This window comes from Ursus maritimus, unplaced genomic scaffold, assembly GCF_017311325.1.
Source record: "Ursus maritimus isolate PB19 unplaced genomic scaffold, ASM1731132v1 scaffold_10, whole genome shotgun sequence".
Classification (NCBI taxonomy): domain Eukaryota; kingdom Metazoa; phylum Chordata; class Mammalia; order Carnivora; family Ursidae; genus Ursus; species Ursus maritimus.
The window spans coordinates 77,524,085-77,546,289 of record NW_024423344.1 but is presented as its reverse complement, the minus strand read 5'-3'; the positions used below and the strand labels follow the sequence as shown (position 1 = coordinate 77,546,289).

Below are 22,205 nucleotides of genomic sequence, written 5' to 3'. Positions count from 1 at the left end.
CCTGACTGGAAGTGCTGGCCTGGAACTTCCCTGAAGTTGTTCAGATAGCAGAGAGAAGTGTCTTCCCCGCCCCCCCACCCCCTGGCGCACAGACGGTGCCTTGCCATGGCGGCCTCTGCAGCACAGCCCTCTCATCCACGCCATCTGCGGACTGAGATCTAGACTTCTTGGAGAGTAGCCATGCAGCGCCTGGACCATCGCCCACCCAACACCCCCCCATCAGTAAGCTGGTCCCCCCCACCCGGAATAACACTGTGTCAACCGCATGACGTCGCCTGCTTCCTTTTCCAGCCTCAAAGTGCCTTCTTGGTTTGGGGGATATTTTGCTGTCCCTCCACCTTCTAACACAGGGGTTCTGCACCACACTGCTTTGGAAAATGTTGACGGCTACGGCCACTTCTGGAAGGAAGGTCCACAGTGCACATGGGGCACGCTGAAGGTTTTCACAAGGTGTGCGGCAGAAATACCCACTTACTTTAATTCAGCATTTTCTCAAGTCACCTGAGTGCCATGCCTCGTTTCAGCAACATTCCACAGTTGTGTGTGCCACAGTTTAAAAGGAGTGTTGGACTAGCCTAGGACGCTGTCTGCATGTAGAATGACATGCACACAAATGCTGGCTGGATTTGTTGTTCAGTATGGGGGTGGATACAATGAAACTGGAATTGACACTTAGCACCAATCCAGCATTTCTCCAACCTGCTGTCTGGGATCGGGCTGCGGAGGCCCGCAGACACACATGCCACGGCAGCTGCACACTGCCCCCAGCAGGGGTCACTCTGGGCCACAAAGTAGGAGACGGGAAGGAGAGAGTGGCCCAGGGTCCTAGGGAGCGTGCACCCTCAGATGTGTGATCCACAAGCTGAGCCCTGCCCCCCTACAACACCTGCAGCCCCTCAGAGCACTGTGGGTCTTTGAGAAACACTCATCTAGCGAGCGCCGGTACTGCACGAAGGACTTGCCTGGGCAGCACAGAGCAGGGGACTCAAAGTCCAGGGCGCCTCTCTGTGCTTAGACTGCCACCTGACCAGACATGCAGATAGAACGCACAGCTCGGTCAACTCCAGGGCACGCACGTGGGAGGTGGGTGGGTGGGTGTGTGTGTGCCTGCGCACATGCGTGATGGAGTCGGCCTGCTCAAAAGCCTAAACATGGTGTTTGTCAGAAAAGGTCATCTGCTCATCTGGCCAGCGGTCGGGTACATTTGTGGCAGAACTCCATAAATTCTTAAATTCATGATCTTGCTAAAATCTGCACCTAATTATACTCAACTGAAACTGAACTTTCATAATGAAGGAAAATAAGGAAATCTATTTAATAAAATCTCTCCCAAAGGTCATTTGTTATTTATGGCTATCACAAAATTCTAATTTTTTTCTCAAGAAACTGTGAGGGATCTCCGTAGGGGACAATTCACATCTGCTTACCATTCTGCACCTGCCTAGCCCCACGCTGACACCCTTCTCGCTTCTTAGCTAGCTGGGCATGCACTTTAGAAAACAAAGATTCATAACAGACCTTAGTCTTAAAAAAAAAAAACAAAAAATTAAAAAACATTAAAGTTGGGTTTTTCCATTTATGCACAACAAAACCAAGAGTGCTTCTTTCGGAAGACAAGTGACAGAAAACTTCTTTTAAAAAAAAAAAAAAAGAGGGAGAAAGAAGAAATAAAAGTGTGCCAGGAGTCACCCTATGTTGTCCAGAACGTATTTAATCTAAGGAAGTGCACATTTCTCTATCAAAGCAGATAAAGTGTCCCATTGCCTGGCCTCCCTCTGGAAGACAACATACAGGAAAACAGCCAAACCATATTCAGTTGCAAGCTATGCTACTCCGCCGCCCCCCAGGTAACAAATATTAAAAGCCACAGGCTAGCAAATGCAAAATTTATTTCAACTGTACATAACAGATGTCTTCTTTTTTTTTCTTTTTATAAAACAAACACTTCATTGCCATATGCAACCACAAACAATATGCATACTGTACAATACAATGCAACATTTAGGTATACATCCGACTGGGTCTTCAAATGGCAGTCACCCACTAAAAATGGCTTTCCCATTCACAGAGAAAAAGCACAATATAGAGATTTTTTTTTTCAAGGTCTTATACCACTATATACACATTACTGTGTTTTGGCAATTTTATGCAAAACACATAATTAATATAGCTTATATACTGTGGCAAGGGTAAATTCAAGGTCAACACCATGTAGGCCCCCATGGAAGGCCCGAGAACGGCTCCCACCTACCTTAGGCTCAGGGTCTGCACCCGCACACTACAGCACTAACGGCACACGCGGCCAGGACAGAGCTGCACCAGCTGCAGTCCAGCGTGACCGGAGCTCCACAGACGGAGTGTCCCGGCCCTCCGGCACCACGTCGCCACTGCCCTCCCCCACCGGGACCACTTTCAGGCCTGTGGCACTAGCACTTCCAACCAGGACACAAGAGCGAATGGTGCCAGACATTCAAAACAAGCCCAAGCAACCAGAAGCCACAGTGCCGTGACGCAGTGATCCCGGCATCGGCAAAGTCACCGCACACATGGCTTGAACTGGTACCAAAGGACTGAGGGGACAGCGTCAGACCTCGGCGGGCAGAACATGAGAGGTCTCTGGAAGACGAGCCAAGAGACCCTTGGTGACAGAGGAGTATCGCCGTGCTGTGGCATACGCAGCGTGCGACACGGGCTCCCCGCGCTGAGGCTCGGCAGAGGCGGCTACGCCAACGCACCAACGACAGCCTCAAGGAAACAAAAAGACATTCTACCACTAGTGTCAGAAAGGGTGACTGCTGTACGTGTACAAAATCAAACAGCTGCTTCTAAAGTTCACTGCAGGAACTTCATAGTCCTACTCCTCCCAAAATTCCATTTACTACTTGGCTCAACACATATAAGCCCCATCTCTACCGTGGGTTAATACTGGGCTCTAATTTTAAGAATGCTCCTCAACTTCCGTATTTATACTAATTGATATAAAAATACGAAATCTCCAGATGGCATGAGCAGCTCAATAGCTGTTTGGGAACAGAGACCGATTTGGAATCCTCAGTTTTCCTCGTGACCTGACCACATGCAGTGCTGAAGGCGTCTGACTCTCTAAGCCACACGCTGCTGCTGGGTTCGCCGGCGCCCAGCCGACCCCGGCGTGCTGCAGCGCGGCTGTCTCTGCGCAAACAAGATCGCGCACTGAGTACGGGGCTTTGCTGAGGGCAGGGGGAGGAGAATGCTCAGCCACCTGGAACTAGAGCCACCCCGAGGACAGGAAAACAGGTTATTCCCAACTGATTATGGCATCTTGTTTTCTGAAGCTGGTTTCAATGAATACTTAAAACACAACCCTGAGGTTCCGTTTTAACACCATGTACAGCATGGATGGGGGAACAATGACCAGATGTGGATCTGGGTGCTACGACTGAATGTAACAGGTCACATTCAGTTCTTTCTGAAGCAGAACTTCGTCTGAGAGAGGCCAGTGAAATCTCCTTACAACAAATCCCAGGCAAGTGGGGGAATCCCCTCTCAAATCTGAGATGTTCTCATACGTGAGTGACATGGAAACTGAAGTCTTCAGTGGACTCCGATGTCCCCGTGACACTCAGGAATGAGGGTCACAGGGGACGGGTTGCTGTAAACGGGAGTTTCACGGCAGCTACCTGCTGAAAACAAACGATGTGTCCATTACAGGCAGCGTGACAGGGATGTCGGGGTGCAGCCAGGCTGGGACGGAAGCCAAGCACTCACCTGGCTCTGAACGGAGTCTCATGTCCACCTTCAGAGGCCGAGTGCTTCCGACTCGGGACTGAATCTTCGGTGGAGCGGCATGGGCGTGCTAAGTGCCAGTTAGGAGCCATTGCTCCAAATAAGGAGAGTTGGGTGTGAGGATAAAGGGGAGGGTCTGAGCTCTGACGGTAACCTGGCCCCTCGGAGAACTCCCGCCCCCCAGGCAAACGGGAACGTGGGACAGCCGTCTGTGGCACCCTGACGAGCCAGAGCCGGCTCTTCCGTGCTCCCGCCATGGCCCGGAGCCCACACTAGCCACACCCACAGCAGGCTCTGCGTGGCCATGGAGCGCCCTGAGGAGTCCTCAGAACACAGCTGTCTGAACTGGACTCCAACCTCTTCGTGCACGTTTCCTTCACCCCTCCACAACTAGTGCCTCAGTGGGTCCGTCACACATAAAACACTGAGATCCCTATGTAAGGCCAGAGTCTCCCCTGTGCTGCTGGCACTTAGATCACAAGCCTGTATGGTCTCGTGTAAAATAGAAAAGTGTTCACACAGCTGTATCCAAAAAGAACTGAGACAGGTGCTACACTGAGAACAGGAACCCAGACCATTCAGAGCTGGAGAGCCACCGCCACCCACGGAGGAAAGGACCCTCGGGCGCGGCCCCGTGAGCACACCATCTCCTTCCACCGCGGCAGCTCGAACGGACAGTCGAACTGGCACGTGGGCCTCCACACAGTACAATGGGAAATATCAGCAACGCTCTCAAAGTTGTTAAAATATCACATAAAAGACAAGGAACAGCAAGAAAACATCTAAGAAAAGCAGGCTGCGATACAACAAGCATTGTTAAGAAAAGCTCAGAAGTGCATTAGTTCTGGTGAGAGATATATGAGCAACAGCTCTTACGAGATGTAGAACCCATTCTGTAACTATGGGCTGTCCATATACTGTCATAGTCAGAGTCTTCCGAGAGGTCTGAAGGCTCCAGACGGGAAAGGCTACTGCGACGACCCAAGGAGTCTAGACTTGATTGGTCGTCGTCAGCCAAGACGTGATTATGCATCAGGTCAGTGCCTTGCCATGCTACGACGGGGAGGGATGGAGTGACAGGCAGAGGTGGGAGGGGACGGACAGGAAGAGCCACAACCAAAAACATGAAAACAAAAGCAAAAGGTGATGGGAAGAGAAGGAAGAGAGAAAATATTGTTAAAAACTGGCAACAATGTTCATTTCTCCTTATTTATGGTGGGTTTTAATAGCACAAACCCTCAGAGTAAAACTGATTATTTAAATAAACCTAGTCACAATATTGTTCCCAAACTGTCCCTCATATAAGCCCATGTCCACAGATACTCCTACAGACATTTCCCAAGTCGACAATTCTATTCCAGTCTACTAACCATGAGTCTCATTTAGGACATTTGTAAAAGGAGCCATTTATGCGTTTCATTAGAAATTGTTTCTTATTCTTTAAGTGGATATACTGAAGCAGGAGAGTTTCAGAGGATTTTTGACTGACGTCTTCGCCTCTCCCTTTGCCAAACTAGAACTCCCCAGAAGTCATAATGGTGGGGTCTAAACTTACCTTATCAAACTACCACCACTGTAAAAATTCCAGAACGCAGAAAGGGGTTACACAGGGTCTGTGCCCCTCTGGGCCCCCCTTCCTGCTGCCGCACCCCAGAGCTTGGCCAGGGGAACAGAAAAAGTGGGAGGCCTGTTCAAACTTCTCAGCCCTGATGCAGACCCTTTTACCGGCAGGACAAGAGAAACAATGAGCTGAGAGCCACTGCATTTACAGGTGGTGACAGAAGACAGTGGGCACAAGATGGGAGAACGGAGAGGAATGAGAGCAGCAGCCAGGCAGCTGTGAGGGAGGCATGCAGGGACGCTGCGGGACACACAATAGCACACCACAGCCACCGCTGGCTCCGTCCTAGTCCGGCTTCTGATCCAAGTTCATTCTGTTCCCAAACCGTGACAAGAACAAGCAGCAGGCCAGTTTGGATTCCTTCAACTAAATCCCTGGGGTCTAATGAAGGTCACTACTTCCCTGAGACAGAAATCGATACCAAAGATGTCTGGCTCAGTCAGGTCTTCTTGGCATCCAAACATACACTGAAAGGTGGTGAATTTTAGGTAAAACATATTATCCTATTTTTACTACACATTTACTACGAAAAGAGCTGCCTCCCTTGTAATCCCACACTACCTTTCCAGCATCGAGGATCCATTTCCCCTATCCTATCTGGTCCTAGGAGTATTAGGGTTGGACACATGAGGCCCCAGAGTGCTTAGCCCATAGGATCAGCTGAAAATAAAAATCCATGTATCATGCAATGCTTTCCTGACACAGGAGAAATGGAGACACATGGTACAGATGACAGACAATGTGCACGATCTACAGGCCATCCCTTCCACGCAGCCAAAGCAGCGAGGCCACGGGTACCTGACAGGGCACCGCCTCCCAGACGAACAGAGGAAGCTCTCACCAACACACACACAGCTCATGTTACCTGGTCTGTCTACCTCAGACTACCAGGTTAAAATTTTATTTCAAGTAATTTGAGAGAATTCTTTAAAATTTCAAATTCAAAACCCAAAACCCTATGGCCTAAAACATTTTATACAGCCTATTACTTAAGACACAGTTTCTTATCAAATCTATGAAACCAGTATCAAAAGACAAACTGTATTTAAAATGACTGCGTGACCTGACATATACCCCACCTTCAGGCCTTTCCCTGTCTCCACCATCCTACTGACCAGCTATTACGAATAAGAGTTCTCACAGGGCAAGCACAAACAGGAGTCTCAATGCCGCAGACCAGACACTTAAGATACCAGCCACAGGGAAGTTTCTAGGTGATCTGCAGACTGCCCCTGGAGTTCAATCATGCCAGTCCTACCTTTTTAGCTGTCAACATCTTTAACAAAAGCTAAAGCAGCTGAAAATTCCCTTTCCCCCCTGTCCTTTTTTTCCAGAATTAGCCTGACACTAGCCAAGACCCAGATGTGAACCCCCACAGTAACGGTGGTGGGAACGAAGCAGCAATCCACAATGAGCCCCAAGTCAGGTTGGAAAGGGAATCCAAGACACACAGCCCAACAGAAACCAGCTTCGATGCCAGAATACATAAACCCAGTTCTCGAACAAAACAAAAACAAACCCCAAAAAGCCCGCCTAGAAAGGACAGTGCAGGACACCCTGTGGTGCCTGTGGCCCTGGCTCAGGGAGAGGGAGAGACAGCCCTTTATTCTGAACACACCACACGCTCCACTGCCTCTGCACCCCCGTGCTGCACTCCACCTTCAAATGCTGGGAACTTGAAGACAGAAAGAGCCCACCTTTGTCCTGCCCCAACAGATTAAGATTTCCTCTACTGAGACCTTGTGTGTAAAGATACTGGAAAACTCAGTGGTGCTGAAATCCACCATATAAATTAGTTGGGGTCTACTTCCAAAAATTTTTAAATGCATCATTTAGAAAAGCGGGGGTGGGGGGCTGCTAAAAAAGCCTTGCTCTGGGTTTCTATTTTTCACAATTCTAAGAATCTTAAGAAAAAAAGTCCCACTACCATACCAATAGTTTAAATAGCTTAAAAATAACTGAACCAATCTTCTGTCTTCTAAGCATATCTTCTTATCTAAACAAAATAAAGCTTTATACACTCTAGCAGCACCTCCTACTTAAAGTGTCCCAGCAGGACATTTTGTAGAAATCCGTTCTCTTACTGGCAGCTCAGCCCCTCTGTGGTGACTTAGGGACGCCAGGCTGGCCAGCAAAGTGTCCCTCGCTGAGGGCCACTCCACCACGCCCGCTGGCCACGCACAAGGCCCAGCACAGGTCCCTTCAGATGGGGGCTCTAACCCCAGTTAGCCACTGCCATTCGTAGTCCACGACGGTGAAACTTACTTGAGTTGAGTGTTTGCCGTGTTTTGGCGCTTGTGCAGTAAGCTTCAATGACTTTCAGAATCTGCGCGTCTTCTTCCAAAGCAGCTGTGCCTGTCAAGACACGACACGCCACAATCAAGCTAAAAGTGACAAGTATAACAGGTCACAACCTAAAAAACAATTTCTCTATGTCGTCAGATAATGGTTTTCTAATACTTAGAAAGCAGTGCTACATTTTTAAAATACTCTTTATGTGCAATGTATCCAGCAAGAGCTTAGTACCCTGAATATATAAAAGTGGTCTTACTAGTCCATAAGAAAAACAGTATACTCCCATGCTGAAATTGAGAAAAGAGCAAGGAACAAGCAAGTCACACAAGAACACCTTAAGAGGCTTATTCTCCATAAGAAGTCACGAAACAAGGCATCAGGCCTTCACACACTAGCTTGACAAACATAAGGAACTGTGACGACCCCCAGTGTTGATGGGGCAGCAGGGAGCCCACAGCGGACAGCATGAAGACAGGCAGGACCCTGGAGAGCTCCAGAAAGAGCATTTCCTCTAATGCCCGGGTCCGTACTAAGATTTCATCTGGGATGGTCACAAAGCACTACCAAGACCTTGAAGGTGTTCTTCCGGCGTCATCCAACTATGGATCCCTCCAGACACTGACTTCCTATACTCAGACCACAGGCATGGAGGAGGAGAGAAGCTTCCAGACTAACTAACAACATCGAGTGTGATCAGTCCTGGACTCAGAGCCTCACACCCAGCAGACTTCACATGACCCTATGGGGCGAACTATTCCTCTTTTCTGTTTTACTAAGTTTTCTATATTTTCTTGTATTTTCTAAGATATTACACTTGGATATAGATTTTAAAATCCTCACCTACTCTAATAAAAATGTGGAAGAATGGAAAGCTTAAGTATTTAGAAGCTATATAAAGCCTCAACATTCTATGACAGTGAAATATATGCAAGGCCAATCAAATATACTGTACTAATAAATAAGTTTCAATATCTTCTAGGATTTTTACGGCTTTGGGTCTCACATTTAGGTCTTTATAATCTGCTTTGAGTTTACTTCCATGTACACTATAAGAAAGTGGTCCAGTTTCTCCAACACCGCTGTTTGAAGAGACTGTTATTTTTTCCATCATATATTCTTGCCTCTTTTGTCATGGACCAACCATATAATCAGGGATTTGGGGGCTCTATTCTGTTCCACCGACATATGAGTTTGTTTTTGTGCCTACCATACTATTTTGATTCCAACAGCTTTGTAGCGTATCTTGAAATCTGGAATTATGTTATCTTCAGCTTTGTTCTTCTCAAGATACCATATGATCCAGTAATTCTACTACTCGGTATTTACCCAAAGAAAACAAAAACACTGATTTGAAAAGATACCTGCACCGTTATGTTGACTGCAGCATTATCTACAACAGCCAAGTTACGGAAGCAGCCACCCCAGCGCCCACCAACAGCCGCACGGATAAGTAAGGTGGCACACACAGCGACATACGCATCCATGAAAGGGATGACACCGTGCCACTGTGACAACACAGACGGACATACAGGGCAGTGCACTAAGTGCAGTAAGTCAGACTAGAAAGACAGATACCATGACTTCACTCACGTGGAATCTAAAATAAAACCAACGAACAAACGGCAGCGTTAGACCTGTAGCTACAGAGAGCTGATGGCCTGCGGTTAGGGAAACAGAACAGATGAGGGGGAGTGGGAGGTACAGGCTCTCCAGGTAAGGCAGGAGCAGGCCCTGGGGATGGGAGTGCAGTCCATGGGGGGACGCGCTACACGGCCATGGGGGGGGGCCGCGCTGGTGCTGAGCAGCACAGAGCACCCTGATGTGGCATGCCCGAAACTAACATAACGCCGTGGGTCAACTACATTAAAACAAAATTTAAAAACAAAACACAAATTTTAGCACCCAGAGTTGAAGAGCTGTTGAGAAATGGACTTGGCGTCATTGACCGCAGCCCCTCAGGTACACAAGCTGCTCCCTCAGAAGCAAGAGAAGGTCTTCCTCATGGCATTTCAGGACCTGCTGAATATGGCAACTCCACGGGCACGTCGTTCCACCTCTGCCCCGAGGACAGCGATGTCCCGATGACAGGATCAGACCGCTACTTCAGAGGTGGCTTATTACACACTCATCACCCAACGCCCAGAGAAAGCACGGACACCACAAAGGACGCCCGCTGGCCTCCCCAGGACGTAGTGTCAGTTTACGGCTATCACTGAGCTTGTTTTCCTCACATTTCCTATGTGGCACAGGCTATCCCACGAACAAAAACTTCCAGGATTCTGAATGTAAGCAAGACTAAAATAACTTAGAAAAGCACCATGTGACTTGAGAGCAGGTGCTCAGGGAGCACTGAGACATACAGGCCCTCCTTACACAGAGGTCACATGGCTGACGTCTGTCCTCCAATCCACATGGAATCCCTGGTTCCCCTTTCACTTCCCAGTCCCTCCAAGTTCCCTCCACTGGCTCTTCAGCTCCCTAAACCCAACCCTGTCTTTCTCTTCTCCTCGCAATGCATCTCATGGCTTGCGCAGCTGTCGTCAGCACAGCTTTCCTTTCCACTGGCCTCAGGCCTGGGATTCCTCCTGCCGGAGGGGGGGGGGGGGGGGGGGGGAGGTGCTGTGTGCTCTAGGACATTTAGCAGCATCCCCGGCCTCTACTCACTATAAGGCAGCAGTACCCACACCCAACTGTAACAATCAAAAGGCCTCCAGATATATCACCAAGAGAGGCAAAGTCACCCCCAGCTGAGAAACCACAGCTGCAGGCTCCCTCTCCAAAGGAATCTGAACTCTGTCCACGTTGGCCCACTACACTGTGGTCACCTGGTCCAGCCGCCATCCTATCATCCTCACCGGGATCAGTTCACCTCCTACCTGGCCCCCCTACTCCCACCTCTGCTCATCACAACTCAACACAGCAATCAGTGATCCTGTTCAAACCAAGGCCCATCATGTCGACTGCTCACAGCAGGACTGCAGCTGCCCCTGTGCTCAAGGCACCTCTGAGAACCCCACCAGCTCTCACATGCGCCCCAGGGGCTCCCTGCTATCCCCATGGGGCTACAGGAGAAAACAGGAGACTAAACAAGCAGACAGTGTGCTGGTGCAAAGGGTGGGGGAGGGAGGGGTGCTGGGGCCATTTTAGAGAGGGCAGCTGGGAGGTGTGGGGAGAGGGCACTGGGTGGAGGAAGCAGCGCAGGCACTGGGCTCCAGAGCCCCCGAGGCAGAAGTCTTCCTTACCCACTTAATTAGTGTCCTAGGAGTGCAGCCCTGCTCTGCACACTCAGGATCTGGAGGAGGAGGACCACCATGATGGCAAGCGACACCCTGCCCGCTGCAGTGACGGCAGGCGGCAGGGCAGTGCGAGCGCTCACGCTCCTGGAGTGGCCTCTAGGTCCCTCCCTGCATCTACCAGTTCCAGCTTATCACCCAGACTGGGACGAGTGGGGGAGAAGGCCTGCGTGTAGGTCGCCAGGACTCCAGGGACCCTGTGGAGCCCCCGAATCAAGAGGCACCCTTCCCTGGGGTGACATCAAGCCACACTCACGTTCTGACTACAAACATCTCTCCCAGGAGTCTTCTTTTATAAATGAATCCCTGAAAGGTCCCAATAAGTACGGCAAGAAAGAAGAGCAATGCTCCACCAAGTCAGGAAGACCCGTGACAGGTCCTGGGTGTGTGGGGAGGGAGGGGGCGCACAGAAGCAAGGAGACAGAGCCCACCACTTCCCTGAGGCCGCCACTGCCTGGGCCGTCCCCGCTTCGAGGCCCTCCTGCACTGCCAGACAGTCCCACGCTCATCTGCAGCCACAGAACCCCTCCTGCCTGTCGCACCGGGAAACCAGCTCGGCGGTGGGAAGAAGCGAGTGGGCACGTGCACACACTTCATCTCTCCAGTCACTTCTCGAAATAGCTCTACTTGCTCATACACTATCAACGGAGCATCTCCCGTGGGAGAGGCTGTCTGGGAGATCAGGTGCTGAATCCAGTGCCACTTCCAGCATCTCCCGAGGTCACAGCCAGGCAGCGAGGGTCATACACACACGCAGGGAGAAACAAGACCTCAGGCCGCGGAGCAGCGTGGGGTGTCCCCTGGACACATGGAAACCGCAGGGGAAGGAGGGAGCCAGACAGAGCAGGCAGTCCCAGGGCTACCCTGGACCCCTGACCAAGGTTCCCAGAACACGTGATCTCAGGGCCCAAGAGACCGCGAGCAGTTCCATCGAGGGGAAAACCACGGGGGCGCTTCATCGCCAGGCAGCTCTCCTGCTCTCGGGCGCCACCGCTGGAAGGGTTCGCTGCTCTGGCTCCTCAACGTCCTCTAGACAAGACATTAAAGCTCAGACGCCGACAGCTGAAGCCTCTGGAAAGCCACCAGCCCCCTCTCTATGCTGTGAACGCTGTGCCCGAGACAGGGTCGTGTCTGCACCCACGTGCGGGGCGTACTCACTTTTCCGCAGGGCAAACTCTTCGTCTGAAGGCTTCCGCTCAGGCTTGCGCTTAGGTAGCAACTTTTTCATGGTCTTGGGACTCTTACTAAGATCCTAGAGAAAGAAAAAGGGAAAAGAGCACTGACATATTCCCAAGGCAGTAATTTTTCCTGGCGTGTTGGTGACAGCATGAAATATGAAGCGTCTACAGCCGCTCAAGGTGAACTCGTACTGGGCTTTCCGGGCCAGCCGCTGAACATTCATATAAAATCAACAGGGCAGAGGCTGAGATGAAAGCCCTCGGGGCCCTCGGACCCATCGGCACTGTGACAACGCAGCGCGGAGGTGTTGCGGGCTCGCGGGCAGGCTGGCCGACACAGGCAGAGACGCACGTGTGCTGTAAATCTGGAGCAGGCCCATCTGCTGCAGCGAACCAGAAAGAGACCGGGAAAACTAAGGCTATTTCTAGAGGAAAGGCAGAAGCCTCAAGAAAGGAGGAAAGGGAACAAGATCTGCCTGTGGGCCTTGAGCGAGATGCACGTGGAGGACAGAGCGCAGGCTCCACCGCGGGCACACGAGCTCACGGCTGAGTCACGATGCGATGGTCTGCCCCCTCCCCCTGAAACACAGGTACAAAGACCGCACGGAGAGTCCACAGGGACAGGCCAGGCTCCGGCGGCCAAGCACGTATGAAATACTGATAAGGTCTCACTGCTGCATCACTGATGTCACACAAACCTTTTTTGAGTCTGACAATGTGAAACCAACATGACACAGGCTATGGGAGGAATCAGACCTAAAGCACAGAAGGAACACAGCTTGGTTTTGAAAGGTAGCTCTTCAAAATGTCTTTTGCTAAACTGTACAGACTCTTAAAAATGTGGCAGAAATCAGCGTCCAAAGAACTAAATCCAGCATGTGTTCTATGGCCCTGGGCAGCACGCCATGCACCCGCAGGCCCAGCCCCACGCGCACACTCCGTGGAAGAACTTCCACAAAGCATTCGGAGGGGCTCAGTGACATGAGGCCACAATTAGAGACCCCAGCACCAGGTCCAGCAAAGCAGGTGCAGCCCAAACAGCAAAACCAGATGCTCAGGTTCATGGCCACACCCCTCCCCTCATGCTTTGCGGTCCATGACTAGACACTCTCCACCCACCCTTCCTCAACAGCAGGGAGACTCCCGCCGGCATGACCAGCACCATCCGCACAGGCTAAATGAGTAACAGATCCCAACATTCATCACGTAACCGCCTATGACAAAGCAACCTTGCACGTGGGCATGTGACCACCAGCAAGACAGAGGAGCTAAACAGCAAAATTCATTAACAAAAACACATCGAGGACAGATTATCATCTATGTAATACTTCTGTGCATTGTAAAAGTTAGGGCTGCTGGCAAGGATGGGGGGTCCAGGGCCGTGGGCAAACATGACCTCAGACGGACCAGGAGAGGGCACCAGGACGTGCAGCCTCATCACGCCCCGTACTCAGGCTCACATGCAGGCTGTCCACGCTTACTGTGCTCATGACCACACCCAGCACTTCAGGACGAGCTTCCTCCAGTGCACCTATTTCTCAGGTACTGAAGGTACTTCCGGTCCTGAATGCAGGTGCAGCGTCAGCAGCCTCGTGTGACCATGCAAGACAGACACCACCACAGACACCGCTCTCTGGCACAGAGCTGGAGAACCGCGTTCTCCCACTTTCCTCTGTGCATGTTGTCTTCCTATCAAATAGCTCCCGGTGACCAATGCAGGGTTCCAGGTCGGCCCTCATTCGCGCCTGGAAAAGGGTCAGAAAGCCGAGGCAAGACACCATGAATTAGGTGCGCAAAGTAACTCAGGCTCGCCAGAGACCAGGCCCAGAGGAGCCCTCTGCTCCAGGCTCCCAGCGGCAAGAAGCAAGGCCCATCTGCAAAGGGCACAGAGAGTCTAGTGCTAGCCGAAGCAGAAGGGAAGGACAGATAAAACAAGGCAGACCTTCACAGTTCTGAAGCGGATTTGTATTTTTATGTCACAGAATCACAGACAGAAAAACAGGATTCCGTATTTCTGAATTCTCTAGAATGAAGCACAGAACAGCCAACATAACACGCCAAGCTGTCAAGTTCACACTCGCCTACACTCAGACCTCACCTCCTTGTAGCAGAGAGCAGCCGAGGGCCGCAGGGGAGGTGCGGGCCGCAGGCAGCTCAGGCTCCATGGCTTGGGGGTCTTCGGAGGCTCCAGGGGCCCCCAGTTGATGGTGGTGTGCGGAGTGCCATGGTGGGAGGGGTGGGGCAGCGTGTGGTAGGCAGGCGTCAGGGGCACCGGCTTGCTGTCCGCGTGCTTGCTGGATGGGGCGATCGGATGGGAGGGGAGCTGCGGGGGGAAGAGAGCGCGAAATGCGACAGCTGCCGTCAGGGGTCCCCTCAACCAGACCCACGAGGTTCTGCCCGTTTCTAAAACACTCCCAGGTTGTCATCATTTCTTTAATCTCCAACCCCAAGCAGTCAGCTTCTGGGGCACCCGTCTATTGTGCGTCAGGCCAGCTTGGGGGAGCAGGCGACAGGATGCGGAGACCCAGACCCAGGCACCCCACCACCACCTTTACTCGCCACAGAGTAGCATTTGCAACAAGGTGCTCCACTTAGCATACATCAGAATTCTGTAAAAGAACAGGCATTTCTTGTATTGGAAATTGGTTATGGGGGAGGGTAATTCTCCCCAGACACATATTTACCGCCTGGTGATGTAGGGGCGGGCTAAATGCCTGTTTTCATTTAAAAAGTTTTCCCAAGACACAGCCAGGCCCCTTCCTGTTGACGGTTATAAAACCAAAGCACAATTGCAACAAAAACCATATTGCCTGTAAAGCTGAAAATATTTTACTGTCTCTTTGCAGGAAAACTTTGCCAATCCCTAGGGTAAAACAAGTTATTTTCTCAGAAAAACTAGCTTTAATCAAAATAAAGTTATACAAAATCTAGTTTCTCAGAAAGATAAGGGGGTTCATATTCCTGGAAAACCCCAAAATATTCCATTACAGTGACAATTAAATGCAAAAATGTTCAATAAAATAATACTCAAAATCGGCCAATGACCTCAAATTACCTAAAACAATAAAGCCCGCTTAATAAAAGAGCAAACTGTTCTGTGAGCTGGAAATCAGGGTGAGATCATCATTCAAAAGAACTGCCTATTTGAAACACATGCTTAATGAGAAGCCTGGCAGTGGCTGACGCACCGCGCCCCAAGGCAAGAGCAAGAGACTTCCTGCAGTAACCACAGGCCCATCCTGGCTGTGTGCGTGTCTGTGTCTGTGTGCGCGCACGTGCGTGCGTGTCTTGTAACAGGCTATACAACCACTAATTACGTAACAATTTTTTGAAACTACATAATTCACAAAGGGAGAAAATTATGTAGAACATCTCTTCTAACAATAACACCACAGTAAATAGTATTTGGATTTGTTTCTCCAAAAGAGGGGAATGTTCTACGCTAAAATGAGAATAATGCAGCTGGATCACAGGGAGAATACAGAATGCATCCAAGAGGCAACTCCCCAGGAAGAATATGTAACACTTCAAATGCGTGTTCGTGAGGAACACCTCCAGGGTGCAGAGAACAACGTTTTACCTGGCGTGAAATCCTACTGTTTGGTTTCAAGGTGCTGCTGACAGTATGAAGAAGCACTTCCGTATTTCTTTATAAACGTACACATGTACACATATCATCTTTGGAACAAACTTAGTTCCATATAAGCTAAGCATCTTTAGTGTTTTTTTTTTTTTTAAATATGGAGAAGTTATAAATGGCAGAGTCATTCAAAATGAAACGTTAGCTAAAGCAAACAAGTAGTCTCAACCTCCAAACTGTCAAGAGAAACCAAGGAAGATAAAACCACTCTGAACGTTACGCTACAGGAGCGCCTGGGAGGCTCAGTGGGTTGAGCATTTGACTCTTGATTTCGGCTCAGGTCATGATTTCAGGGTCCTGGGATTGAGCCCCGCATCCAGCTCCGTGCTCAGTGGGAAGTCTGCTTGAGGCTTTTCTCTCACCCTCTGCCCCTCCCCCTGCTTGCACCAGTGTGCTCTCTCCCAAATAAATCAATATTAAAAAAAAAGAAAAAGAATGTTATACTACAGCCACTCTTCCTGAGCAAAAACTTGACTGCTAAGAATAATGAATATAGACGTAAACCACGCGGTACGAAGTCCAAATAAAGATCACAACCATCTAACAGGGATGTGAGAAAAGCCCACCCCCTGGAAATACTGTGCACTCACAGGTCACCTGTGAAAAGCTGTGCACACTTCAATATTGTGTGAGAAAGATGAGGGAGGTTACGACAAGGACTTGATACCGGTATCTTGAGCAGAAAACAGTGGAAAGTTCATTTAAACATGAACACTTTGTGCTGAGATACTTCAAAATGCTTAAGTACTTAAAATGTCAAAGAGCTGGTGAGCTCTTCTAAGTAGAAGATAAATGGATTTCTTAAAATCAAAACAATGATTAAGTTAAGATTCTCAGGAAAAAAAAAAAAGCTATGGACTACTGGCTCTTGAGGTTTCAGGTGAAAAGCCCCATAAGTTGGTCTCCTAGGCCCCCGTCTGAGCCAATGCCAGCAAACCACGTGCGGGAAGGCACAGCCCAGGAGCGAGCAGTGTGAGGCGATGAGCGACGCCACACGGACACGCCACTCATCCAGGAAATCCAGACCCACATTTGTACTCTTGATCCACATATCGATTACGCTTCAGAGTACTTGCTCACTCGATGACAACCCGACCAAAGGCTGACTCCCCCACGGTGCGGAGGCAGAAGTACAGGCGTACTTACCGTGTGAGATGGCACAGAATGTGGCTTGATGGTGGGGTTGCCGACAGAGGTGACCTTCGTCTGCTTCTGCAGGTGGTCCACCCACTCATGGAGATCCTGCTGGTTGTTGCAGGACACTAAGATCCGCTCAATCATGCTCCCTGGAAGTGAGAAAAACAGGCTGAAACGGGAAAACAGGTAGAAAGCACACACAGGCACACACACACCCAGAGCAGAATTGAACAGCGCTTAACCATCAGCCCTCTGGACAGTCCAACAAGAGTCTGCACACAAATGGTAAGCTGCCTCTCATCACCGGGACAGAAAGCATCCACAAAGTCTGTGCCTATCACCTGATATTTCAAATGCATTTCTATGATTTTCACTGTCCTCAAGCTTTGTGATTGTCATTCCTGTCGTTGGTAGCTTTCCCTAAAAAAGACCCCCCCCACAAAAAAAAACAATTAGTGCTTTTCTAGTAAAGAAGGTACCATTATCAAAATAAGTATTAAATGATTTTAGAAATGACAGAAGAACTGTGTAAACCAACAAAGCTCTTTGTGCCGTATACGTGTATATTACAAAATCTCTAGGTCAAATAAGAAATCATAACACTGTATTCAACACAAACGGGAGCCAGCGGTAAGGTACATGGCAGCAACCAGGACAAAAACTGAACGTGATCGGTCCTCGACATAAACACCAGCGCACAGGACATGGCCCTATCAGGACAAAAAACCATGCTCTACAGTAGTGATTTCAGACACCGTAGGCAGAGGAGGCACGGGTTTGCCTCACAGAGAAATTTGGAGGGAGTCCCACCTTGGAAGGCGAAACGGGGAAGCTGGAGTGAAAGGAACCGTGCAGGAATGATGCCTGGTTGTCCACGGGAGAACTTGGTAGTTGTGCCAAGCACCACACGGAATGCAGACAACGGGTGGGAACCAGAACGGGAAAGGTCAGGGGACAGACACCACTAGAACGGGGCTGCAAACGAACCATCCGCGATGGCACGGGGCTAAAAACTAAACGTATTCCCAAGGCACACGCTGGCCAAGGCTCACGGAGAAGTCTGTCGGTGCTTTCTCGGGGTGGGGAGGACACTCTGCGGCTCCCAAAGCAGCGGTTCTCAGCAAGGTAGGGGGCCCCAGAGGGGACAGCGGCAGTGCCACGGCTGGTTGGGCGCTCCCAACTTGCCGAGGAGCTGCCGACATCCTACAGCACCCACGGCGGTCTCCCCACCCCCCTCCCACACAAGCACTGAGCCCGTCCGGAAGTTCACCCAGTGGCACGTTAGAGCGTGCTTGGCATTTCCATGGTCGGACAGGCTTGAACACCGCCGTGCGCTGCACACAGAAGCATAAGGACAGCTCTGGGAAGTGCTGCTGAAGACGAGGGAGCAGCCGCGTGCTAAACCCAGCACAATAGCAGCAGACAGCACAGTCCTGGACTGAACGCTCTTCTCCGTCCCTCAGAGCCAGAAACGGGTCCTGACGATGCACACAGCATGGTCGCGCACTCAGACACCCTTCCCAGGACACTGCACAGCACGGGAAAGCGGGGTCTCGCTGGGGGCATGAGGCCTCCAGGGGCACGCCAACATCCAGGGCAAATGTGGCATGGACACCAGCCTCATCGCCAGGGTCCTGAGCCAGCCCCAAACAGCAATTTCTACTCCCGCGGGTCCGAGCAGGACCCGTCCTCAGCCTCTTGGAGACAAGACATGAAGCCAGAGCAGGGCGGAGCTGCCAGTTTGGGGGAACATGGGTAGGTGCCCTCTCAGCCACAGACGCCTGCTTGGCAGCACCCTGACAAATTAAGAGGCACTGTTTTTCTGGGTTTACCTGCACATACCAGCTGTACCAATGTCAAAGTGCTCTTTTTGGAGTGTGTGACAACTGCTCCTCTGTGGGTGGCAAAGCTTTCTGTGGGGTTCGCATAAACATGCCACAGACGCCTCGGACTCAGCGCCCACTCGTGTCCATGTCCCGGACAGAGCGCATACTATGTCTGAAGACTCTCAGACAACAAAAGGGTGACTCCTGCTGAAGCAGGACCAGGTGACTGGCCAGAGGCCTGGGAACGAGTGACGGGGAGGACCCGACCTTCTGTGACCCCACAGAAAAAAGGCCGTGAAGCCAGAAGCACCTACTTAGACAGAAAATCGCTACGTAACATCCCATTTTAAATTTCTGTAGAGAAACAAAACACCTCCCCACCCCTTGCATTTTCTTCTTAAATCAGCTCGCCCCTCTTCTCAAAGAGTGTCAGCAAGACGACTAAAACTAAGGTTAAGTGATTACTTGCTGCTCCTTGCATCAGCCGCCCTCGGCCAGTCTCCTGCAGCGCTGGGTGGCTTCTGGGGCCTCTCGGTCTGCGCCCTCCCACTAGCCCAGCCCGCCGCCGCGGCACCATGGTGGCCAGGAAGGTGGCAACTCCAAGACAGGATTCAGGCGGTGACACAGCTGGCGGGCTCACCTCAAGCAGCCCGCGTCCTTAGGAGGCAGCCCTCAAATGTCACTGGTTTCCTCCTACCTGTGCGTAGATTCCCACGAGCCTTCGTCTGCACAGCCAGGAGATACGTGTACGTATCCGACTAAGGAACGCTATACATACAGCACTACAGACAGAACGTAAGTACTTCACCCAAAAATCAAACTACGTCTGGAACAGATTCTCAGATCCACAGTAAACAATAAAATATAAATTTAAAATGTATTTTACCTGATAGATAAAACCACTCATCCTAGGACTGGCAGACAACATTAGCAAAATATTTGGGAAGAGCAGAAGGTATCTCTCATTCTTTTCCTAATGTAAAAGAACAAACAAATCCAAGTAATTTTGTTTTTAAAACATACAGATGTGAGAACAAGTATCTACATTAGATCTTATGAAACATGTACTGCATTTCCTTGTTTCTACCAAATTCTATCAGCTAAAATAAATGGAAACAAAATTATGATAGTCTTAGACTTACAAGTAGCCCTTGTAGCATCTTTAAAAAAAAAAAATGGTTAAGGAGTTCAGCTCTGCCATTAAATCTTAATTAGTCTAAAAAATTTTTTTTTAATGTTTGAAAGAAAACAAAGAACTAAAAGTTTGGGGGTTGTGGTGGAAACAGGTGGAACTTTCAAGATGAAGGAGGGAGGACAAGATAAAAAAATGTTAAATTCAACTTTGGTCTGTTAGTAATTCCTGGCACTTCCCTTAAAGCCCAATACATCAATTCAATGTTGTTTTCATTCACACTATAAACCTCAGCTAGTTTACATGAAAGACTTAAACGCATTTCTATTAAAAACCACTTGCTTCAAAAAGGTTTTAAAAAAACAAAAAGTCCCAGAGAAACCATAAGGAAAGGACACAGATTCCCAGGAATGTCAAGAATGCAGACAGCTCTTTCCACGAGCAGCCATTTCTCGCAAATGCCGAGGGGTCCAGAAGCAGGGTCGTCCTCAGAGTCCTCCGATGCCAGCCACAGGCCTTGAAAATAGGTTGCACACTTCCAACTTGTGTGACGGCACTTCCCACACGCTGTGCATGGAGGTGTGCAACACGTGGTGGGAGTCCAAGGGGCCCAGGCACCGTGAGGCCCTGTCATGAAGAAACCTGTGGGACCCACCACCATCTTCCCCATCATGGCTTGGAACCACTGTCTGAGCACACCTATACATGTTTCATAGATCTCACATTATAAAGAAAACACTGCTTACAAATTAAAGAAACACTTCCCAATGTTTAAATGTGCATGATTAAAAGACTGTTTCTGGAAAGATTTGGGGTCTTTAAGTCAGTGTAGTAGACTAGAAAGTCACGATTTCCTACAGTCCCCAAACTGACATTAGTTTCAGTTTTCTTACTGTCCTGAGAGTTTCAAGTTTGCAAATGGATCATTAGCATATTCTGATCATGTTAATTACTGTTCTTGGTTTGTTTTGTTTTGACACAAAGTAGGACAAAACTCAGGAAGAGACGCTTGCTTGGTGAGCAAGTGAATGGAACTCACGCACAGGGAAGCAAACCGTGATTTCCCTCGGTGGTGATACAAGAGTCTACGCTCATCTCTCACTCACACCAAACCCACCAGGTAATGGATTTCCACAACTGCCAACCAGGAGAGAGGACACAACAGATTGAATGATCTAAACCACTGAAGAAAGACCTCCTAGAATGACTGCTTTGGCAGAAAGGCCCAGGCAGGTGGGAACATACACACTGCTCTGCGGCAGACAACTGCGACACCGGCCCCGTCTGGATGCCACCTTCCAGGTGACACAGGCTGATCACCGCTCACCCTGGCTGACCTACACTGGTCAAGCGGTCCACCGTGAGCTGAACCTCACTACCAGAGCAGAAGCCACTTTTATGTCTCACAAGGACAAAAGGCAGGTAACAAATTAGGATACAGGAATCCTATTAAATTTGACATTCCTTTAAAATCTCTTATTACGCAATCATAAAAGGCCTAACATTTTAAAGTATTTACATTCTTGACTGTCACGGAGAAATGTGGGAATGCATTTACAAAACAAATTATACCAAATACAAATTATTTCAGCTCTCAACTCAGTTTTTCCCCAAGGCATCTTACATTGTTTCAGGAAAAACAATGTGGAGATGGGAACAGGACCACCATCAGTCCAGCAGCCACCCTGTCCCTCCACTCTGTGCCGTTCCCACCCGCTCTGCTTAGAGGAGCAAGGCACCGCGTCGCTCGGACCCTGCGTACCTCACTTCCAGCGCACTGAACCATGACCTGGGACATGTACACAACGTTGCCCAGGGTCGTAATGTCATCTCCCTCCCAGCTCCGGATGGCCTCCGTCAGGATCTGCAATTCCAGTTCCTTCCTCTTCCGTACTTCCTGACACTGGGCCTGAGACACAGAATACCACTGTTAGAAGACATACAAGCTTCCAGAACCTGAAGTACTGGCCATATGACTTTGTTCCTTCCTAAGACCAATAATCCGCTGAACGAGGATACCGAATTCACGAGCATGGAATTAAGTGGGGCAATACCCACGCAGCTCTGGACTCAAACATTATTTGAGAACGATACAGCAGATCTTGCTTTTAGAAGGAAAAACTGCAGACTGGACAAGAAGGTATCTTCTGGTTTTCTTGGTCTCCACTAGCACAGAGACTGAGCAGGGGACTAGGAGCAAGCAGGGTAAGTGAGGTGCGTTTCAGAAGCCCAGGGGGTGTGGCAGCAGGGTGACAGAGCGGGGCTCCACTCGTCTTCGCCAAAGACGCAGCCCGCGGAGGAGGACTTTTGTAAGTAAC

The 22,205-nt window shown here is 49.8% G+C and overlaps 1 protein-coding gene across 5 annotated transcripts in view; it reads right to left on the bottom strand.

Moving 5' to 3' along the window:
• ARHGEF7 (Rho guanine nucleotide exchange factor 7) overlaps positions 1-22,205 on the bottom strand; it is a 126,322-nt gene that overhangs the window by 5,779 nt on the left and 98,338 nt on the right. For 4 of the 5 annotated variants that reach the window (XM_040624675.1, XM_040624689.1, XM_008684969.2 and 1 more), the window contains 7 exons: positions 21,650-21,796; positions 19,642-19,728; positions 17,271-17,349; positions 16,939-17,078; positions 14,251-14,475; positions 12,133-12,226; positions 7,652-7,741 (listed from right to left, as the gene is read on the bottom strand). In XM_040624675.1, coding sequence (XP_040480609.1) covers positions 7,652-7,741; positions 12,133-12,226; positions 14,251-14,475; positions 16,939-17,078; positions 17,271-17,349; positions 19,642-19,728; positions 21,650-21,796 — 862 coding nt within the window. Of the gene's footprint in view, positions 1-4,641; positions 4,819-7,651; positions 7,742-12,132; positions 12,227-14,250; positions 14,476-16,938; positions 17,079-17,270; positions 17,350-19,641; positions 19,729-21,649; positions 21,797-22,205 lie in introns of all 5 variants that reach the window. The other variant, XM_040624693.1, reaches the window with a different exon arrangement.